This window comes from Melospiza melodia, chromosome 1 (genome assembly GCF_035770615.1).
Source record: "Melospiza melodia melodia isolate bMelMel2 chromosome 1, bMelMel2.pri, whole genome shotgun sequence".
Classification (NCBI taxonomy): domain Eukaryota; kingdom Metazoa; phylum Chordata; class Aves; order Passeriformes; family Passerellidae; genus Melospiza; species Melospiza melodia.
Window position 1 is genome coordinate 144,782,875 of NC_086194.1, and position 22,485 is coordinate 144,805,359.

A 22,485-nucleotide genomic window follows, 5' to 3' on the forward strand; every position below is an offset into this window, starting at 1 on the left:
ATAAGCTGCTGGTTTGCACCTGGACCTTAAGGCAGATGGGAAGTCCAGAGACAAAGCTCAGGAATGAAAGGCTGTTGCTTCAAAGCAGGAGAGACTGATAAGAATGTGCATCCACTTAAACTGCTGCCTCTTCCAAATCCAGAAACCAAAACTCTGCCTAATTTTCTTACATAAACCACAAACATCTCCATGGTGTTCCTCAACTTTTGCTTTCACAGCTTCAGGGCAAGGAAGGAGGATGATATTTGTATTACCACAATGCAATAACTGTAATTATTCATTTTTTTACTCCTTAGTGCTTGCAGTAAGACCATTTTAAACACCTTTTATGCAACAAAATTTCCAGCAAAAGACTTCCCATTTTGAGTCTTTGTAGCTGACACTTAAAGTTTGCCAAAATCAAGGAATTCTATTCTAATTGCAGAGAGACCAGTTTGCAGGGAGACTGCATGCTGGAATGGTTGTGGGTTCCCAGAATTCTCTATTCAAGACATAAAACAGCCTTACAGATAATAAAAAAAAAAAAAAGAAGCCAAATAAAAATCTTAAAATACAAGAGGAAAGGATCAGGATTGCCTGTTAATAAGGAGCAAGGAAGAGTGTGTGTATGTGTACATATACACACATACATATGTGAGCATGTGTATATGCACATAAATATATCATTGATCTAAGTTGAAGAGGCATTAAGTAACATTTCCTATTAATCACTATAGAAATTAACCATAAATAATATGCCAATAAAATTCCATTCTCATTTCAGCAGCTTCTGATGGCACTCCATACTATCCTTTGGGAATCAAAAACTCATTAATCACCACTATGATTTTGCTGTGAAGTTTCATATCAAACACCTACATCACAATCAACTGAAAAATCAGGGGAAAAAAAAAAGATTCTGTGAGTCTCTAATTAGCTGTACACATTCTGTGAAATACAGTCCTAGCAGCTGTTAAGCCAAACAAAGAAGAAACCTTGTTCTTGGATCAAATTACTGAACTCAGGTAAAATTCAATCCCACAAATTCTTTCCAAAATGGTATGTTGTCTGTCTGTATCTGTGTCCAAAACCCTTATCCTCTAGAAGCACACTGCTACATGGACAGGACTTTTTGTGAATGCTGTTACTACCAAGTGCACTGAGAAGGAAGCCTACAGGAAGAAAATTAAACCTAATTCTGCATTTATTCATGAGATTTGTGCCACGTTTTCCCAGAGATTTACATGTGTCTTCTACACAAACATAATGTAGGTCCTGTGGGTTTCCCAATACACTATTTTGTCTCAAAAATCTAGGGCAGTGAGAACTTCAAAGTCTAATGCCCAAACTAAAGCACAGCCCTATGGCACCTAAAACAAAGGATTATGTCTCACAATCAGATAACTTTTGTTTTATGCATCAACATATTTCCTTAACAGTTAAGAATGCCACACCTTTTTGTTAAATTGCTATTTAACCTATTAATTACATAAAACTACCCTGAAGGAAAACAATTTGAACTGCATTTGAGCACCCTACACCCCCTCAGTGTGTTCTACTGTGACTCCTGACCTTGCTCTTACCTGCAGCCCTTCAGGGACCACCTGCTTGCCATCATCACAAAGCCATTCCAGAAAGTTTGCAAGTACCAAAACCACCCTGACTCCAAGAGCATTAGCACAACCAGCTGAAAGTCTGTTCAATCTGATTATGAGGAGTCATCTGGATTAAATCACCAAAAATAGATCAAGTGAATCAACCAGTAAGAAAACATGCCAGATTGTCTCCTGCAGCAACAGCTTCCATTTGGGGAATGTAGCTTCTCTTTGGAAAACTCATTTTTAAGACTGTTCTGCTTCTTGACTACCAAACAGAATTTAAGGCACAATGCTAAGAAGCAAGAGAACAATCTCTCCTTCCCTTCACATTCCTTGAGTTGTTAGGGAAACAGGAAATCATGCTATTCAGAGTCCTCCACACCTCACCCTGCACAAGTGACCATGCCTTCCTCTTCTTGCCTTCACAGCCCCTCCCATTTATTACTTTTCTGAGCTTCACATGAACAATACTGACACCTTCCCATCAATCTTCACTCTGACACCCCTGCTCTCTCTCCTGTCACTGCTCACCCCTCTGTTCCCTTTGCTCCCATTCCTCAGTTCAATACCTGCAGGACACAGGGATCATCCATGCTATGGGCTAGGCTGTGCTGAGCCATCTGACCAAGGAGCAGTTTCTACACAGCTAACAACCCACAGACCTCCACAATGGTGTGCCTACAATCTAAATGTATCCCAGAAACTAGGGCTGACAGCCAGTAAGAGCATGGCTTTGAAAAAACTTCATCAGGAAACATGCACAGCCCACCTTAGATCTTTCTATGGGGCAAGAAACCAAGAAATCAGCAATCATCCAACAGATGGAAATGCTTTGGCTCAAACTACTACTAAGAGAGCAATTCTCACTTGTGGTCTTTTTTTGCCAACAGAACTGTTACTATTATTATTTTATATTGCTATGAAAAATTATTACTACAGCTTTCAAGCTGTTACCTTTCGTTATGTTAGTTCTCCCACATCATTGGATTGTGAAGGACTTAAAATTCAGTCATTTGGTACTCTGTTACAACCAAGTTTAACTGAACATTTCATGTCTCTCAAACAGAATAAAACATCTGTTTGGGAGGAAAAACATCATAAAGACTTAGACAGTAAGAGAAAATTTACCTAGCTTTAAGGTCAGTTTTTAGGTATGTATTTCTAAGATTAACATATTTTCCCAGCAGTTTATTAGATCTACTTAAATGAACCAAATAAAGAAAGACATGAGCAAGTTAGTTGATTAGGACTCCATGGATCACATTCAGGGAAATGGCATTTAAGTCCCTATTACGGGACTTAAATTCTGCCAGGGTAGGCAAAGCATTAGAGCAATTCAATTAACCCTCAGTTTTTCGGATTTGGGGTTTGCTTTGGCCAGTTTCAATCCAAGCTCATGCTCCATTTTGACCAGAAGTCCCTACCTCCCTGGCCTGAATTCAGAGATCAGCAGCAAACAGGAGCAGTTTTAAGAAGTACTTTTCATTTTGGATGAGCAGCCTCAGGGTGGGAGTGGGTTAACCTCCATAAAGCTTTTTTTCACACTGGCATGTTCTGCATGTGACACTCAGAATGAGCATTGTGGTTATCACTATTCATTGGCAAAGCTAAAGAAAAAAGGTGCTTGTTATAGTTCAGGAGAACAAGCTGTTGCAAAGTTTTAAGACCACTCAAACATTTGAGTAACATACAGTACTGCAGAGCATATTTACTCTGCAGTATATAAGAAAGATCAGATTTAAGTGCTTCCTGTTTATCTCAGTGAAGAAGCCAAAGTGAGACGTACTTCTTCAACCTGGGGGAGAAAATTCTTGGGCTTCTCCCACATGCTGATTAGATATTCATTCAAAGCAAATGAAAAAGAAAATAAAGCCCAGAAAAGCCAGTGGTAATTGTGATGCATCATCACCTGACACTGAGAGCTGCTTCCCCTCTCCTTTAGAAGAGCTGGGAGAGGCAGTAATTGCAGAAGTGAATGCTGACCACTGTTTCCCAGTAGCCCCTGGCTCATCAAGTTCACAGAGAGGGTTGTTAAAGTTCACACAGAGGTTCCCCAAGGGATGCATGTTTTTTAAAATTTTAAGTAACAAGCCCATTAAAAAAAAGTTAACACCTGTGTAACCCCCTTTTGCTTTGCCACACGTGAAGTAGGTCTAAGCTTTCTATATTTAAAATTACTTTGGAAGATTTCATCTGGCAGCAAGGAATGGAAAGCAATGACGACAGTAAAACCAGACTAGGATGTATTGGGAGGCACAGCTATAGGTGCTCTGTACAACAGGCTACCAGCAAGAAATTCAGAGGGTTAAGCACTAAATGGATGCCACTGCAGCACAGCACTGGGCAATCCCAGTGCAGTTCCTATCTGCAGGTGGAAGGTTTGCAGCATTCTAAATGCTAGGTGGAATGGAGTAAAGGTTTTAGAGGGCATTTTCATTAATCAGTGAGATTTTCAGTATTAAGGCAAGAGCAGATTTTAGACTATCCAGAGCTCTGAAGTCCTACTAAAAATGCAATTTCTACCTCCTCCCCTGAAAAAATCTAATAGTTAAACCAGGCAAATTATTCCAATCTTGCAGTTTTGTTCCTAACTGGTTTTGCCACTTCAAGTTCCCTCAAACTGCCTTTCTGCTGAATAAATAACAAATAATGTAAAGCTGATAAACTTATAACACATGAGATATTATCTACATGACACACTGAAGCTAACACACTCCCAGAATTAACAGGAGGCCAACTTTTATAGATTTTTAATTTGAGAAGTTTTACAGGTATTAACTGCTAAGCGTTTCACGTAGAGATTTTAAGGAAGGAAGAGAAGGAAGTTACCAGACTTCGCCAGTGTAGGTGATCCAGGTGGAGAAAGGTTTATGCCAGGCGACAAGTAAAGATAATTTCTGTTCACTCCAGCATTGAAATCGAAGGGTGATTTGTAATCCTCATACAGATCCATGCCAGACCCAGACAGTTCAGTGCGTGCAGCCATCCTCCTCTTCCACTGAAGCATTCATCTTCACTCTCTGGGGCAACCCAGACAGCAGCATTCAGAAACCCTCCATTCCTCCACATGACACTCCCTGTGCCTCCTCACTGAATTCAGCTCTGCTGCATGTGATAGAGCTGTCTAGCAAGGGATTTCTTAGCCATCCTGGAGCTGCTGCTGTTTACATGGCACAAAGTTAAGTTCCTGTAAATTTGTAACTGAGGCTGGACTTAAACAGACCGTTCCTTTAACAAACATTCACAGTGCACCACTCATGGCTTCTGGAACAGCCTTGGTCCTCTGCAGAACTGCATCAACTGTGTTCAATCGTTTAAATAAAAAAAGGTCAGCTGACTGCAGCTACACCAGGATATCCTTAATCTTCTAGGACACAAAAGGATTACCAGCCATAATCTATTCTATATACCATCTGTGTTGGACTTTTTCCTCTGATTAATGGAAAATTCTGTGTGCATAGCTATTTCTCCAGCTGCTTCCATCAGTGTAATAACCACTAGAGAGAACTCAGTCTCTGCTGCCCAGGTATCACACCACTCCTCCCTGAAGGCTGGCCTATAAACACCGCCTAGGTTTATTGATGAGCCTTCTAATGTGCATTATGACTTTTGCTTGTGAGGCTAAACATATCTGGGTCTGAGGGGGTTTTTTGGCGGGGAGGGGGTTGTTAAATATTTATGAAGTACACTGTCCTATGTCCTTGGTGCTTCAACCAGCATTGTTTGGAGCAGCCAGTAACAGCAGTATTGCATTGCCTGAAATGTATTTATGCTTTGACACACTCATAAAGCAAGATCAACTTACATAAGCCATCTGACTTCATGCCAGGCCTTTAAGACTCAACTCTGGGAAGTAGAAATGCTTCTTACCTAAAAGAGGCACTCAGCACAGTTTTGCAGCACTTCACTACATTGTTTTATTTTTATTTCATGGTCAGTTTCTTTCACTGAAAACACAAGGCTATTAGCAATATAGAGCACCTTTAGAGCTGAGCAACAATTTCCTCCCAAACCCCACACCTTCACCTGGGCTCCTCACTGCAGCCTGCACACAGAGGAGCATAATCAAATGGGAGTTAGTCTTTTCCTGCACAGTAAGGACAGAGCTGATCAGGCATTATTCCAGAGAAGTGAAGGAGCCTCGCAGCATTCCAAAGTCAAGTCCAAGGCAAAGTAATCCCAGGGCATATGAGAAGAAAGCACGCCCCTTCTAGAATTTTAACTTCCCATTTCCACTGCAATCAGTCAGTTGCCACAGGAACAGACCTTCCAGCTAATTAAAAAGCAGATCCTTTAAGCTAAAGACCTACATTCACTTCTGCAGGTGCAGAGTACCTGCAGGCTCATAACAATGAGAGTGCTGGAGCCTGAAAAACACAAGTCTGCTATTTTCTAAACCCACTGAAAAGAAGAAAATAGAATGTCCCCCTGCATTTCTGACACTCTGCCAGAAATACTGCAAAGTTTATCTGGCAAAGGTCAAAGCTTTGGTCACAGATTAAAGCATCCAGAGGCAGCAGAGAACTGTAACACAGCTACAGTAATAAGATACTCTATTAACCAAGTTTGTTAATATGAACAGCTACAGATTGTGCTTTGCAGCTTTCCCTTGTATAACTCAGCACTCAGGGCTGCCTTCTGTGCAAAAGGCTCAGGCAGCAGTTGTGCTAACTGGGTTAGGCAAAATGACAAGTTATCAGATGTGGCACACAAAGAGCTGGGTGTTTTCTACCATCACTCTCCCAACACAGAGAGGGAGAGAGAGAAGGGGAAGCTACACCCTAGGACTTTTTCCTAACCCTAGATAATCACTCCCTTTAGCACTGGTCAGTGCTAGTGGGCTACAACTGCAAGTAGTTATTCTAGGAAAAAGAACCCCTTATGAAAATCTGTTGATCCCTGCTAACAATCAAGAACACCATTTCCTAGCCATTTCCTGAAGGAAACATTACATTCTTGTTTTACAGGAAATTCCCTACGTTCAGATTTACCCATTACCAACCATCCAAAAAAATCTGGTACTCCTCCTATATCTTTGTAGTGCACAAGTTGTTTTCATGCCCCTAGAGACATCTGGATTGCCAGTCTCAACCACTGACCTGGCCTGCCACCTCTACTGACAGAAATCTGTATGGGCCAAACTCTTCAACACCTCTTCAGTGTAGTCACAGACACATACAGGATGTGGCCCATTGCTGGAAGATACATTTGGCTTACAGGGAAGATCTGCTGAATTGCAAATCTGAGAGGCTGAATTCTGCTTTTGTTTCTCCTTATGCATGGCCTAAGCACAAGCTCAGAAGTCACCCAAGACAATCTCTAGTTTTTAGAAATATTACTGTTCTAAGGTCACTGCCAAGAGAGGGACACCATGCAAGTGCTCCTTACTTCAAGTTCCTCTCTCTGCTCAATTATAGGGGCCATACAGATGGGTTGATACAGCACCTACCAAACACATCACCTAAACACATCAGCCTCCTGCTCTCTTACCTGCTGAAGTTTACAGGAGTGTTGTTCCTCACTTCTCTCAGGTACAAATCCTAACTGGAGATGAAGGAAGCTGTTTTGCTGAACAAGCTCCTTCCTCATCACTTAGGGAAATTTGATGGTCTTCAAACTGAAGTATAAGTCAATCTCTCTATAAAGAGAAAGGACTGCAGTCCACCCTTCCAAATCTACTGTAGGACAACTTCTAGGCTGTCATTCCTAACTCATCTACTTCAGGGAAGACAATCTCTAGTTGTAAGAGATCCCCTGCCAGCCATAACAATAATTTTATCTGCTTCTTCCCCAGAAGTTCCTTAGCACATCCAGGGATTCAGGGCAGAGGAAGGCAGCACTCCCCCATACTGCTCAGAGCCAGTCTAAAGAAGATAGATTCTGCTCATTGTGATGCATTTGGAGGAGGAATGAATCCCTCTCCAAGGGATTTTCTAAATTCAAGTGATGGCCTAAGGAAACAAAGCAGGATGGGGATGACAAACAGCAGCTGCACAGAACCAAAAAGCAAGGTTTTTCTTTGCAGTGTGTAGCCTTCTGACCAGTTTAGTAGCTCTTGACAGTCACAGCAATCAAGAATTCTGTACACTATGAAAACAGGCACATTATGAGGCCTTTCTAAAGGGCCCTCCCATTACCAAAATATCCTGCTGGATGGGCTTCCTCTCCTTCACAATAATTCAGAGCACATACAGCTGGCTGGAGGTGGAACTGAGGCTGCAGAGCCATACCCTAATAGATGGATGCTGCCTTCCCAGGCAAGACATACACATTTCAGTGCTGAAGTTTAAGTTTAGGCTTCTCTTACATGGCTTAGAGTAATTAACCATGAATCCTCAAGTATCTCTGTTCTTTGCTCTGCATTGCAAATCCAGTTTTACTGTGTACCTTGGTTGTTACTGCAGATACCAGCTGCAAGGCAGTACCTGCAATGATCTTGAAGCCTAAGGAAGGAGCTGTTCCAGATACAAGAAGCAGTGGTTTTTTGCTTACTATGCAAGAGATTAAAACCAAGGATTTTGCCGTTCCAGAACAAGCATTCATTTGGCCTTAACACCTCAGGGTAACTTAGAGTTTAGTACTAAAGTAATCTATGGCATTTTAGAAGCTGGTGTCTGAGAGACTGGCACAAAGGTAGATACCTTCTGTCAAGGATGTTTGAACCAATCACTGACAAGTTCAACTGAATGTCACAAAGTGTCTGAGGAAGGCTTGGCAAGCCTCAGCAAAGCATTACCATCACAATTCCTGCCACTAACCATGTTGTAATCTCCTCTTAAGGTTACAGAGGTGTAATCTCCTGCTAAGGTTACAGAGTGTACTTAAAGCTTTCCCAGGTAACCATTTAGCATTAACAGTCAGAACAGATTGTGCACCTCATTAATCATAAGGAAGGGAACTCCCTCCACAGCTGGAAAAGCTGTTAAGTTTGAGCAAACACTGTTCACCAGATATTTGCCTGTTTAGTCTCAGGCACGGTTCTTTCTTCAGCTAGTACCTGCTACCCAGCTCTGCAGCTTCCACCTTAACCTAAGGCTCCAGCAACAACTTGAGCAATGCAATATAGTATTGAAGCACTTCTACCTTGATGGCAGCTGAGCAAGGATAGGATGCTATGGTACCCTTGTGGAGAAGCTGCTTTTCCCACATATAGGTCTAGCAGAACAACAGTTTGTTTATACATGGAAACATTATATCCTCTTTTCCTACACAAAGTAGGATGAAGTTTTCTGATGAAGTATGAAGGAGTACCACCTCTGGGCTTTGAAGAAACTGAGCTATGTGTTCAGTAGTGTTTAATACAGTTAAACTCAGGAAAGGCTACCACTCATGCCTCAGGATTGGAAGAATGCAGAAGCTACCCTAGGACATGATCTAAACAACATTCTGGACAAAGCTATCCAAATAACCAATCCACAGGATCTGCTCTGAGTTCTGCTGTTACACAGGCACCTTCACCACACTGAACATCCTGTGTTTGTGTCCTGATTATACCTGGAGCTGCCAAACTTGTGCACCACAGCTCATACTTTTGGCCAGGCTATCATGACTCCAGCGCTTAATCAAGCAAGCAAAAGAAAATGGGGGAAAATGATGGGAGGACTTTGTTGATAAAGAGGGGGAAGAGGTGCAAGAAGCACTTGCTCTGTGGGGGCATAGCAAAACGATTCAGTATCTTATTTCAAGGTTGCCTGTGGAGATTCAATTGCCTTCTCAGCCTATACTTGGTTTAAATTTCAACTTCTGAAGTCTGCTAAGAGGCAAGATTGATAAGAGGCCTTCCAGTAAGTGTGTCTGGGGCAAAGACTTCCAGCCAGGTGGTCTTCCACCACCCCCATCCTTCCCAGGTAGATCCCAATCAGGCAGCAACAGTCAGGCTCCTCTCCCCACTCCAACAGAGTTTTATATGGCATAAGCCATTTTAAGAGCCATAAATCTACTTAAGCATCTTAAGCCAATCTAGATTCTGTAGCATCAATTTGATCTTAAAAGTCTTACCAGTTTACAGACAAGTAAAGCCTTTCAGCACCTGATCTGAGGCCTTAACACTGCATTAAGAGAAAAAGATGCTGTGAAGCAAGAGGACAGAAGCCCAAAGACTAAACTGAAGCCTGAAATTTGTACATTAGTGCTCCTATTTTCACATTCTCCCCCCTTCCTTTAACAGCGGACACTTCTTTCGCTCCCCTGAGATTTGTGCAGGACATGAATGGAGCTGCACAGCTGCAGCAATTCCTGAACAGCACAAGCACAGGCTTCTGCAGCTCCATTAGGAATGGTCAGCAGAATGTGGCTGAAGGGGTTAAGTGTCTGCTGTCTTCTAGCAGGGTACAACTCAACACCATGATATTAATCTCAGTACTTCAGCCTCCCCCACATGCTTTCTCTGGACAAGCTCTGCCTGATACAACTACATCATTCAGTACAGTTCTTTGTACAGAAATATCTTCTCCAGCACTTTATTTATCCTAAGTGCTGCCTTCACTCACTCCTATTAAAACAAACAAAAAACCCAAAGAAAAAGCCACCACCAACAACCACCACGTCTTTGAAGATGTATCTCCCTGCAACACAAACACTTGCAAATGTTACAGGTAGGGATCACGGGGTTGCCAGTGCTGCTCTTCTCTTAAACCAGAGTCTCAGCCCACGGTATTTCAGACAGCTGACACACGTCTTGGCGAAGGCAGCAGTTCTTTATCTCTCCTCTCAATCCAATTATAAACTCAGACTCATTTCCTGAGCTCTTGTGAGGGAGTACATCCACGCTCCAGCATATCCTGCGACTAGACAAGCTGATACTACAGTAAAATACTTAACCCATTCATGTCAGACAAAATTCTCTGTATTTGCACATATTCTCTACTGCCTTGCAAGTGTTTCAGCATTTAGAAGATTAGGCAGAAATCCCAGATTATGACAAAGTTCTGTGTCTCAAACAGTGCCCAAAGCTCACGTCTGTCAGCTCCAACAGTAACAGGTGAAAAGCTTTCCGATCTACGGCAAAGGACCAGGCCAAAGGACAGAGCACCACTCCAGAACCAGTGATCTGAGTTTGCCCTGAATTTGGAGAAGTCAGATCAAAACCTGCAAACACAGAAGAACACTTCCAAGTGAGATTAACAGAGTCAAAACATTGTCAGGTATATTTTAGAGGAATGTGTTTAGTTATTTCACTTCAGCCACTTATCCCAGTTATGCTACCATTCTCTATAGACTCTGATTCCTCAGGCAAGAGACTGACCCTGTCAAAAATGTAAAGAAACAGTGCTGAGCTGCAGCTAGAGATAGCTGGAAAAGATTAGGAACACTGCAGTGCAGAAATGGGATTGTCTCAAGCAAAGTTTCAGTATGTAACCTTGCAATCTAATTAAAAGTTTTACTTGAGTGATTCTGGAGTGACTCCCAGCCTCCCTCAGAAGACAAGACTACTTTTCTGCACTCTTAAAGCAAATCTCCCTCTTTTAACACAGCATCCCAGAGCCTCATTTCTGAAAAGCAGTTCCAGAAAATTCCACCATCCCCCATCTATTCTACCAGGTCCCACCATGAAATTGACACTGAGGTTTTAAGAACAAAGCAAATTCAATTACACATTAGGCTGAACTACATATTGTATGTCTAAAATTAAAACCACCAAAAAAAGCACCCTCTGTAGTCTTAGCAGTACCTTAATAATACCAACAAAATCTTCATTGCTTGTGGGACTCTGTAGCTTCCACCATATAATTCCCAAGTTGATGCCTAGATTTGATGTAGCACAGAAATTCCATCATTTACTATCAAGGGCAGAAGTACAGAAGCAACCAAGCAGCACACAATTTGATGCAAGCAACAAGGGTTTAGGGTAAGTACTTCACAAAATCCATTCTTGAAGATATTCAAAAGCCATCTGGACATGATCATCAAGGTGGACATGGATATCAAGGACCAGTAGTCTTTAGTATCTTTACTGATGACACAGATAATGGCATCAACTGCACATTCAGCAAGTTTGTAGATGATCCAAAGCTGCACTGTGTAGGTGGCAGAACAGAAGGACAAGGTGCTATCCAGAAGGACCTGGAGAAACTCAAGAAGTGGGGCCCATGAGAACCTCATCAAGTTCAACAGGTCCAAGTGCAAGATGCTGCACCTGAGTCAGGGCAATCCCAGATATAAGTACAGTCTGGGACAAGTCCTTGAGAGCAGCCCTGCAGAGAAGCACTTGGGTGGATCAAAAGCCAGACATGAGCCACCAGTGTGTGCTTACAGCTCAGAGAGCCAAACACATCCTGGGTTGCACTGAAAGCAGAGTGACCAGCAAGTCAAAGGAGGTGATTCTCCACCTCTACACTGCCCTAGTGAGACACCACCTAAAGCACAGCATCCAGCTCTGAAGTTCTGAGCAAAGAAGGGCATTGACCTGCTGGAGCTGATCCAGAGAAAGGTCACAGAGATGATCCTTCTATGAAAGATCCTACAAAGGCTGAGGAAGTTGGGGTTGTTCAGCCTGAAGAGGACTCCAGGGAGGCTTCATTGTGGCCTTCCAGTTCCTAAAGGGGACTTGTAAAAGAGGAAGAACAACTTCTTTCTTTGTATGTAGATAGTGACAGGACAAGGGGGAACAGCGTCAAACTAAAAGAGGAGAAATTTACATTAGACATCAATAAGGAATTATTTTCTCAGAGGGTGGTCAGACACTGGAACAGGTTGCTCAGAAGTAGTAGATGCCCCATCCCTGGAAGTGTTTGAGGCCAGGTTAGACAGGCCTTGAGCAACCTGATGTAGTTAGAGGGTGGCATCCCTAAATGAGCCTTGCTTGGTCTTACCCTATGCAAGCTATTACAGCTCCAGAGCTCAGTCCCCAAGGGGACTGGGTGCTAGAAGCCAGCTCGCTCTCAGACCGAGGCCACGGGACAGCCCTAGCAAGCAGGGAATATTCAGCTCTTAGTGATTAGGCAGCTCTTGTGATTTCAGCTTGCTTGCTAGGTAGCTTTTCCCTTGGCCTAAGGCTCCAGCAGACGGTAGAGAGAGGAGAAGCAGAAGACGCTGGCTGTTCCACGAGTATGGCTTTATTGCAGGGGTTCCGTGAAGGGTCTCAGCTCTTCTTCTTCCGAGTTAGTAGGGGTACAGAATGCTACTTTTATACCCTTGGCCCGGATCCAATCCTGACCAATGGCAAAGGTGTTAAAGTGACCATAAGTGACCAATAGTAGGGTTAACACAATATTGCCTTACATGGCTATAGGGATAAGGTACAAGGCGGATGTCCCTGGAGACAGGAAATTTCTTTGCCGCTGTGTCAGCATTCTATTCTCCAAGGGGCCCTGGCTAAACCTGAGGGGTTTACTACACATCCCTGCTCATGCCTGGGGGTTGAATTGATGAGCACTAAGGTCCCTTCCAACTCATACCATTCTGTGATACGGTCCTGGTGGGCAACCAGTTCCAGGTGGCTCTGCCCTAACAGAGGGGTTGAACCTCCAGAGGTCCTTCCCGCCTTAACCATCCTGTGATTAACACAATGACTGTAATAAGCCACAGGCTGCTCCTTCAGATTCTCCAAGGATCCTCCAAGGACCTCTCTTCTTCAGGAACACAAGGAGTCCTGGCACCCTGCCTTAGGGCAGGTCTGTGGCCTATCCTTCATCCTGTGAAGAAGATTTACAAATACCTACCTGCTGACAGAAAGAAGTTCCATTTTCTTCCACACTTTCTAAACTGAGATATGGACAGGGATTTCATGGGAGACTTTTCACTTCTGCACTTCTACCCAGTGCACAGGAGTATTATGACAGCTGACAAGCAAAGCAAAAGCATTTGCAGCAGTAGAGACTACACTGGTTTCTGTTACGAGGCCGCAGGAAAAAGCTGAAAGATTCTGGGGGGCGAAAAAAGTCTGTATTTTCATAAAAGGGAAAGGCTTACACTTCACTCACTAAATGAATGAGCAAGCAACTTTTTGGGCCTGACATGTGACTCCAGACACAGAAGCAGCTCTTGGCAAGTACAAAAGCCATGTACTTCCCCCTGACACCCCTCCTCCAGGAGGGAAGTGAATGTATGCCTCTGTAGCAGGAAGAGTTTGCTCTTGTACAGAAAGAAAAAGTTGCAGTAGACAAACTACCCATGTTACTGAGCTAAAGCTGCCTTTCAGCAGGAGCCGCTCCTCCTTTTACCCTTTATCAATTGTACAGAACCCAAGGAAACCAGGCTCAAGTTAGGCCTTTGAATTTCCTTCTCAGACTCCTCAATTGACTTTTCATCCACTCCAGTGCAGTTTCCTTTACTCCTCCAGTAACTCTCTCCATTGCATGCTCTCAGGTTCCCCTAGCCCAATTCCTCAGCCCAGAAAAATGCTGATACAAAAGCTTCCAAACACATGTCATTTCATCTAGAGATGTCAGCTTGCCCTTCAGAAGCACTGGGAGAGTCACTTCTGCGCTCAGGACACAGTAATTTTTAGCACAATCACACAAATCTCCCCAAAATAGTCAGAGCACAGCAATCTCCATGTGAGTTTCCACAAAGGATGCACACATAACACCAAAAGAAGGGACATTTTCTAGAAGTACTGCTAATTTTGCCACACACAAGTTACTGGTGTGGCATGGTTAAGGTGTACTCCTACTGTAGCCTGGCACCTTATTCTGTTGTCCATGATAAAGATCAGCTTTTTGCTTAGCAGTAATGACAAACCACCAGATTTTTTCCCTACTCAGGACTTCACTAAGTAAGTTTACGATTTTGAGTTGTACTGACAAACAAGTGTAATTACTTAAAACTTAAAGTACAATTTCTCAAAGGCAAGTAACTGCAAGTAGTAAGCTGTATAGAAATCCTATTAACATTTCTGCACTTGGCTTATCTGAGAGCATAGCATGAAATATCTGTGAAATTGTAAAACTCTGCCTAGTCAGCAGCAAAGCGCATTAGTATGATAAATTCACAGACATATAGCCCCAGAAATGTTTCAGGTCCTGAATGTTTCAAGAACCTGCTCCTGATCCCCCTTCTTCAACCAGTCAATTCACACCTTTACACCAGTAATGGGTTTTGCTACAAACCCTTCAGAGAACCAACCTGTTCATGAGGTACCTAAAAGCTGACAATAGACACTGAGCCAGTTACTGCTTTTCCAAGCAGAAAAGCCCATAATGAAGACAAGCCCTTATTATTCATCTACATTTCTCACACTGCAGAGTTTCAGCGCACCCTCCTAAACTTAAGGAAGAACAACCTAACAAAGCAGTGCTAATGGCACACCACCAGACTGCTGATATAAAGTACTTGTGCAGCAGCTCACTATCACTGGGAATCTCTCACTTGAAAACCAGAATAAGTTGTGTTGCTTTCCCTGCAGCATCAAACAAGACACATTACCTACTCCTTTACAGTCCAGCACTTTACCAGTCACCCATTCAACTGTGCAGTGCTTGAAGTGTCCTGCTCCAGATGGAGTGTGCCTGCTGCTTGCCCATACTGCTAAATTCCACATCCAGCTGGGAGGCACCAATTCCTACAGTGCTTCCAAACGGATTTGGAGCAATAGCTATCACTACTTAAAGGATCTTGGACACATCCTGCCAGGCTTGCAAATTGGACAAACTCAGGATGTGGGCTTGAATACTTCTGCACTGCTCTTAATCTCATTTAACAGATAAGAGGAAGAATCCTTCAACTGTGCATGCAGCAACCAGCAGCAATTCACTAACAAACCAACTGCACTAACCAGCTTTTTTTTTTCTAATATAATGTAGATAATGCATCAACCTTTAGATTATTATGACCACTGAAGTTGCCATTATATTAATAAGTACTCTGAGATTTCATCTGATTGATCTGTCCTTGACTGACTTTCAATGCTGCTTTAGCTGAGTAAATCCTGTTAAGAGACATGTGCCCCTACTCCAAGTCACACTAGGACAGTAAATTAAATGAAACTGTTAGCCTAGAGAGATACTGCTGTCACATAAATCAACAGACAGTCATAAAACACTAATCACTCCAAAAGCTGAAGCTGGCAAAGATAAGGGTCAAGCAAGTTTGTCCAATGATGATTCCACAAAAAGATATGAAGCTTTAAAGGACTCCCAGGTCCTAAAAGACTTGAGCATACCTTCCTCCATCAGATCAGACTTTGAACACGAGATGCTACTTTTTGCTGCTGGGTGACATTACAGGCAACCTGTATTTTCTTTCTAACAACCTACACAGATCCAAATCATGAAAGTACTAATCTCTCCAGATCTCCAAGCAACATTAATATATCTATGCACCATTGCATATTTATGGATCAAGTCGTGTTCCAGCCTATTCCATACAAAGGGAAGTTCTCCTAAATATCAGCATGCTTAGATAAGCATCCAGGCTCCTCATTTATATTTCACAGCAAAGTAGAATTAGTTCAACCATTAATTTTACTGAAATATAAGATAATGGACAAAACTGGAAAGACCTATCAAATGCACACAAAGGCAGGCATTTTTCCTGATTCTGGTGCAGTTGATGTGATGAAAACTACAGGGGGAGGAAAGAAGTACAGGTTTAAAGGAGCAAAGTTTGAAAGATATTGAGCTTCATCTCTAAAAGTAGACAGGAAACGAAAGAAAGGAAGGGGAGGAGGTGACTGGGGTTTTTTTTAGTTTTATGTGGGTTTGGTTGTTTGTGGGTTTTTTATGTTGGGTTTTGTGGTTGGGCGTTTTTATTTTTTTGGTAAAGAAAGCACACCTCCACTGATTTTAGTAACCAGCTGCTCCAGAACTGCACTGTGCCACAAGTTACCTCCTCCCAGTGTTTGACCTGAAACAGAACATCAGTGCAAACTCCAAGAATAAAGCTTTACACTGTTATGTGAAATCTAAGTTTAGCATCACTTCCTATTGCACAAGCTAATTCACCACACAGCTCATTTCACAACTGTAAATGTCAAACAAAAAAATACATGTACTTGTAGCCATTCTGAGTGCTGGTCATGCCCTAGTTTAATGGATCCATTGTGTTTAACACATTAGTCTGGTAAACTTTTCAAGCTTTATGGTTAAGGACTGCTCTAGCTGGTACCCAGGTTATTGTTACACCAAATTTAGCACATCACAGCTCAGCCATCAGCACAAAAAACTACTCAGAATAACTCAGAACTTAAACAGCTATGAATAATGCAATCCACAATTTTTCACTCTGGTAAAAACTTGACCAGGATATTGAACAGGTGGAAGTTGAAACACTGCCTTGCATACTGCTAGTCCTCAGTTGTCAATCCACAAGTGTGCCCTGTAGTAGGGAGCTGTCATACAGCATCATTACTTAGAAGCCATCACATCCCTCAGAAATGCTGCTGGCACCACCTTGCATGAAGGGCAACGAAGGCCTCTCCAGTAATATCACCGTGCAACAGGAAGACTAGAGAAGTTATTTTACTTGGCACTTGCTCTATCCTTAATTCATCAGTTTTCCCTTATAAAAATATTAAAAAGTCTTCTCAGCTCCTCTTCACAAAACACAGAGATCTGGCTTTGACTTTTGTATCCCTCTTCTCATATTCTCACTTTCTCAGAAGTTGCTTTTGAATAGAAAAATACTCTTCATTGGGGACGGGAGGGAAGTATGTTTCTGGGATTCACCAAGGTGAAGCTTGGTCTTGAACTGCAAATAAGAAACAGAAGCATACTAAAGACTTCATGTATCAGTGTGCTAACACAGAATGAAAGTCTGCAAATTCACTCCAGTAAAGCTCTCCCCTTTGCCATTTATCCCAAAAACACTTCCTCACTACAGAGGAAGTACTCAGCATGTCACTGTGCTGATTCCGTTGACGCTCAAGTTGTTTTCCTTCTTATACAATCTCCAGAAATCTGTCATGCCAGAAAACCTGCACAGTGACAGGCACAGAAGCCAATCGAAACCACTCAGCTTCAAAGCAGCAACTCCAACAGGTTTAACTTGCTACTGTTCAGAAATGTGCAGAAACTAATTCTCCCTGCTCACCACTGCTCATGAACCATAGTACTCATGTTCATCTGCAATTCACACACCAAGGTAGCAAAGCAGGATGTCCCAAATATCCTTTAAGGTTGGTGTAAATTTCCCAGTTAAAGATCTGGTCAGTATCTGTGTTTTACCATAGAATGGTTTGGGTTGGAAGGGAACTCTAGCTCCCCTGCTAGGGACACCTTTAACTAGATCAGGTTGCTCAGAGCCCCACACAGTATTTCCATTGGAACTTTCAAACGTCCAGCGGACCACCAAAAACCTCCAATGTTTTGAGGAATCAAGCATCCAACACCTCTGTGAACAGCCTGTTCCAGTGTTTCACCATCCTCATCACAAAAAATTTCTCTATATCTAGTCTGAAGCTACCCTCCCCTTGAGTTAAAACCACTACCCCTTGTCCTTGTCACAACAGGTGCTGCTAAAAAGTGTGTTGCCATCTTTCTTATAAACCTCCTTTAACTACTGAAAGGCTGCAGTAAGATTTCCCTGGAGCCTTCTTTTCTCCAGGCTGAACAAGCTCATCTCTCTCAGCCTTTCTCATATAATAGGTGTTCCACACCTCCAATGATTTTTATGGCCCTCCTTTGAACCTGCTTCAACAGGTCCAAGTTGTTCCTGTTCTAGGGAGCATAGAACTGGATACAACACTCCAGGTGGGATCCCATGATATCCAAGAAGAGGGGCAGAATCACCTCCCTTGACCAGCTGGCCACTGCTGCTTTTGATAAGGCCCAGGATGTGTTATGGCTTTCTGGGCTGCAAACACACGCTGTTGACTCATGTCCAGCTTTTCATACACCAGCACCAGCCAGCCTAAGTCCCTCTCTGCAGGGCTGCTCTCAATCCCTTCATTCCCCAGCCTGCACTGATACCACAGGTTGCCTTAACCCAGAATAATTTACAGGAACAAATTACACACTTAAGAGTGAGAAAACTTGCAGCTCGGAAGTTGATGTATTAAGCAATGCACCAACATTTGCTTGGGGAGAATTAGGTTGGTGGCTCACCTGTCCCCTCCCCCTGCCCCGGGAGCTTAAAAAGGTAATCAGACCATGCGGTCGCTATTCTGTTGGAGGTGTTGCCCATGTTCAGACCTCTATAACCATGGAATAAAGCTCTGGATATAAACCCTCCAGCAGAATCCATCTCCTTTCTCTTCACCATTCACCTGAAGCCTTCTTCCTGAGGTAAATGGAGTTCCTAACAAGCCTGGACTTGTTCAGCTGCCCAGCTGCAACCACCAGCAAGCTAAAGGTATCTCTGGGGTGATACACCACAGTTGCTGCCTTTGGCCCAGCAGCAAGGGTCAGACTGGCCCAGGCACAATCTAACTGGTAATATTGGGATTCTTCTTCCAATAAAGGACTGCTTTATTGGAGAAAATAACAGTAATGTTTCAGAGTCTTCCCCTCCTTCCAAATTATTGCACTTATATCACATGGCAGTAGCAGCCAGCTAGAAGTGCAGTAGAGCTTTTGGCAGTTAAATTACATGACTCACAGGATCCCCCAACAAGCTTGGGGCTGAGGCCCCCACACACTCTGAACCAGGAGCTGGTGGAAAAAGGTACTATGCAGGGATCCAACCATGGCCTGAGCCCCGGAGGAAGTAGAGAGCCAGACCCACAATGTGCTCAGTCTTGTTCAACAGGACTGCTTGGCCAACAGCAGCACAGCACCAGTTTGCCATTTCAGACAATGGGAAGCTGGGGTTGTGACCTTCTTCAGATGTCCAGACAGTTCTCTTTGGGGTCCTCTGCAGGAACTTCTGTTCCCTGCTCCTTCAAGTGTCTGCAGAGGTGGTGACAGACCACACAGCAATGCTCTGAACACAGCACGTGGACCCATCCCTTTCTTGAGGGCCCAGGACATACTTGAGATACCAGAACTGCACAGAGGCCCCTATATGGCATACTTGGGATACCAGAGCTGCACAGCACCTAAAGAGGCTGCCCAGGCAACAGACAAAAAGGCTTCTCACAATTCAGAGCACAAGAAGGTAAAGCATACCTGCCATGCAGGGACTAGAGCAGTCTTAAGAGAAAGACAAGTCATTTCAGGTCTTTCCTTTTATTCAAGAACAAACTCCCTGTTAAAAACAAACAAACAAAAAAAAAAACCCAAAAAACAAAAAACAGTTTTGGAAATTGCAAGTAGCTTGCTGAGGAGACAAAACAGAGCATGAATGGTGCTTTTATGAGCTCATAGCTCAAAGCAAAGCACATTGCAGTAAAACAGCTTGTTTTCCTTCTGCCAAGACAGTGACATCTGGCAAGAGGAAAGTCAATATTTAAATCAGGCTCCATTCCCACCCCATGCCTAGGCTGGTACTACTTCTGATGCTCCTCAGAGCTGAATGCACGTCAGCTCTCAGCAAAGGCTCTTCAGGGACTGCGTGGCGCAGGTTTTGGTGCTATGGAAACGGCCAGCACAGCGGCGTGTGAGCCGCTCACACACACCGAGCCTGTGTGTGCAGGCACAGAGCTAACCTCTGCAGCAGCCATCAAAGCAGCTCTCAGCACTCAGCAGGGTAAAAACAGTGACTGATCTGGGGGCTTTCTGCTCTGCCTTCCCCTGCTTTTCAAGACTCCTCAGATGTAGAGGTGTAGGCAAAACACTTTTGAGATGTGCTGAAGGGATTTCTCTTCTGCGTAACAGTACAGACACCAGAGAGAAAGGTGCACTCCAGCCAGCGGGAGCTGTGCCCATTTCATAACCCAGACCCTTCTTTTGAGTAGGAAGTACTGGTTCCTACTTAAAGGACAGCTTCTTTAGAGATGCTTATAGGCAAGTCCTTGTACAGCCCCATTCCTGGGACCTGTGTGAGGAAAAGCAAGGGACATCAAAACTCTTGATATACTCGTGCAGGGACTGCAGGGTATCAGTAGATGCAGTTCAATGAAATGGCCTTCTTCAAAGGCAGCCTGTCCTGGCAGCAGCTGCAAATGTCCACCACTGTGTTATTCCCAGGGACTGGACTGCTGTAGAACTCTGCAGTGCACATCAGACAGGGATGACTCGAGTAGAAGCATAAGGGGAGTTTCTTTCAAATTCTGCTATCCTGATCAAATTAATCAAGAGTTTCTAATGTCATGATGTGATAAACATTTAGGAGAGAACAAACAAAGAGGCATGAGTAAGATCACTTCTTGCTCATCTTGGGAACCCTGCTAGTAGTTTAATTAAAATATTTTAGGCAAAAAGTAAACAATGCAAAAGAGACAGAAGCAACATCCCCAATGCTCATAACTGAAATACACAGCTTTGTCAGGCTAAGGAGCAGTTAAAAAACATTACTTACAAAGCTTTGTTTTCAATCTTTTTGAGTTTTTTCTCATGAGCCAACATCACTGCCATACATGGAGTCCAATCCTAGCTCAGCACAGGAGGAGCACCTGTCTGAAAACACCAACTCCAGCCCAGGCTGCCTCCCTTGGCACATCTTTTCATCTCTGTCCTGGGGTTAGGGGGCTCTGATGAAGCACCACTTCCCTCTAGCTGCTAGACAAGGGAAAGCTAAACAGGAAAATTACCTGTTCTTCTGCCTCTGCTTGCCTAACCCACCACCCCCAGCAAGCTGCAGGTGCTCCCCAGGCTCTTTGTTACTCCACAGTACAGCACAGGCATTGCTAGTGACAGGACATAAGCTTTGAGCCAAGCTTGCAAGGCCCCAGGACTAGAGACTTGTCAGGCTTGCTCTGTTTCTATCCTTCCGAATTTGCCTGTGGGTTTGTTTTACTTGGTGTGTCTCAGAGTAGAGACAGAGAATGTGAGAATACAGGCATGGTACAAGTAAGGGAGCACTGGGCTGACAATGGAGATCCCATGGCTGTAAGAAAGTCATCAGTCACCAGTGGAAATGTGCAGCTGGACAAAACTATTTTAGAGATAACAGAGAACAAAGGAATAATATCTAGCATATATAAAAGGCACTTTCTATAATAGATTTGGATGAAATAAAGAGCTTGCAAAGCCATGAAAGAAACAGCAGATATGTAAAAAGCAAACCTAACAGAAGGATTCCAGTGGATCCTACAGTGAGGAAGAAACCACCACCATCCTATTCCTGCCAGAGGAGTCACAATATGGCAACTTGCTCTAATACCCCTGCCACCACCAAAATGATACTAACAAGCCTCAGAAGCCAGGGGAAGGATGAGTAAACCACCAAGAAAAAGGTGCAGAAACTAAGTTTGTATGTTAGCTTTATTATTACTAAGACTTCATCTGCATAACAGTCTTTTTCTAAACTAATTATTGAATTAGACTGCTAAAATTTCAATCACACTAACAATAAACAGGTTTTCTTTCCATGTACACACACAAAAAGTGTGCTTCCTCTTTATCTATGAAGTTTTTAAGCACAGTACACATTTGTTGTTCTGCTGGGAGGCTACAGGCAGGACAGGGGCAGTTCAGAAGCCTGTCACTCCAAACCACAAGTGTCACAGCATGTACCTATAGACATGTTCTGCAGAACACATGTGACAGCATGTACCTACAGACATGTTCTGCAGAACACATGTGTCACAGCATGTCTATAGACCTCAGTTCTGCAGAAAAGAGAGCATTCCAGGCTTGGCCAAGGCAGCGTTTGCTGGGCCACTCCACTGTCAGTCAGCATCCAAGGACACTTACTGCTCTGCTCTCACACTCTGGAATAGAGAAGTCAGCTTGCAAAACAGGAAAGCTGTCTCTTTCAGTGACAGCATTCACACCACAGCAGTAGTGCTGGTTTCTCTCTAGATAGCATCAATCCACCCCTTTCTGCTCAGGAGCAACCAACAGCACAGTGAGCATTTTTCCACACACCAGCATTTGCTGGCAGCCAGCGCTGTGCTGCTCCCCCCACCCCAGCCAGGGACAAGTGGCTGCAGACTCCTGCAGCTGTACTTGTACTTGCACTAGCAAAAAGTCCATACAGCCATCTACAC

The 22,485-nt window shown here is 43.4% G+C and overlaps 1 protein-coding gene across 4 annotated transcripts in view; it reads right to left on the reverse strand.

The window, feature by feature from the left end:
* TPD52 (tumor protein D52) overlaps window positions 1-22,485 on the reverse strand; it is a 40,861-nt gene that overhangs the window by 12,688 nt on the left and 5,688 nt on the right. Inside the window, exon 1 of one of the 4 annotated variants that reach the window (XM_063170764.1) lies at window positions 4,407-4,844. The exons of 1 other annotated variant lie outside the window; for it this stretch is intronic. In XM_063170764.1, coding sequence (XP_063026834.1) covers window positions 4,407-4,584 — 178 coding nt within the window. In that variant the 5' untranslated portion in view covers window positions 4,585-4,844. Of the gene's footprint in view, window positions 1-4,406; window positions 4,845-22,485 lie in introns of those variants that run through there. 2 more of the 4 variants (XM_063170771.1, XM_063170780.1) reach the window with 2 other exon arrangements.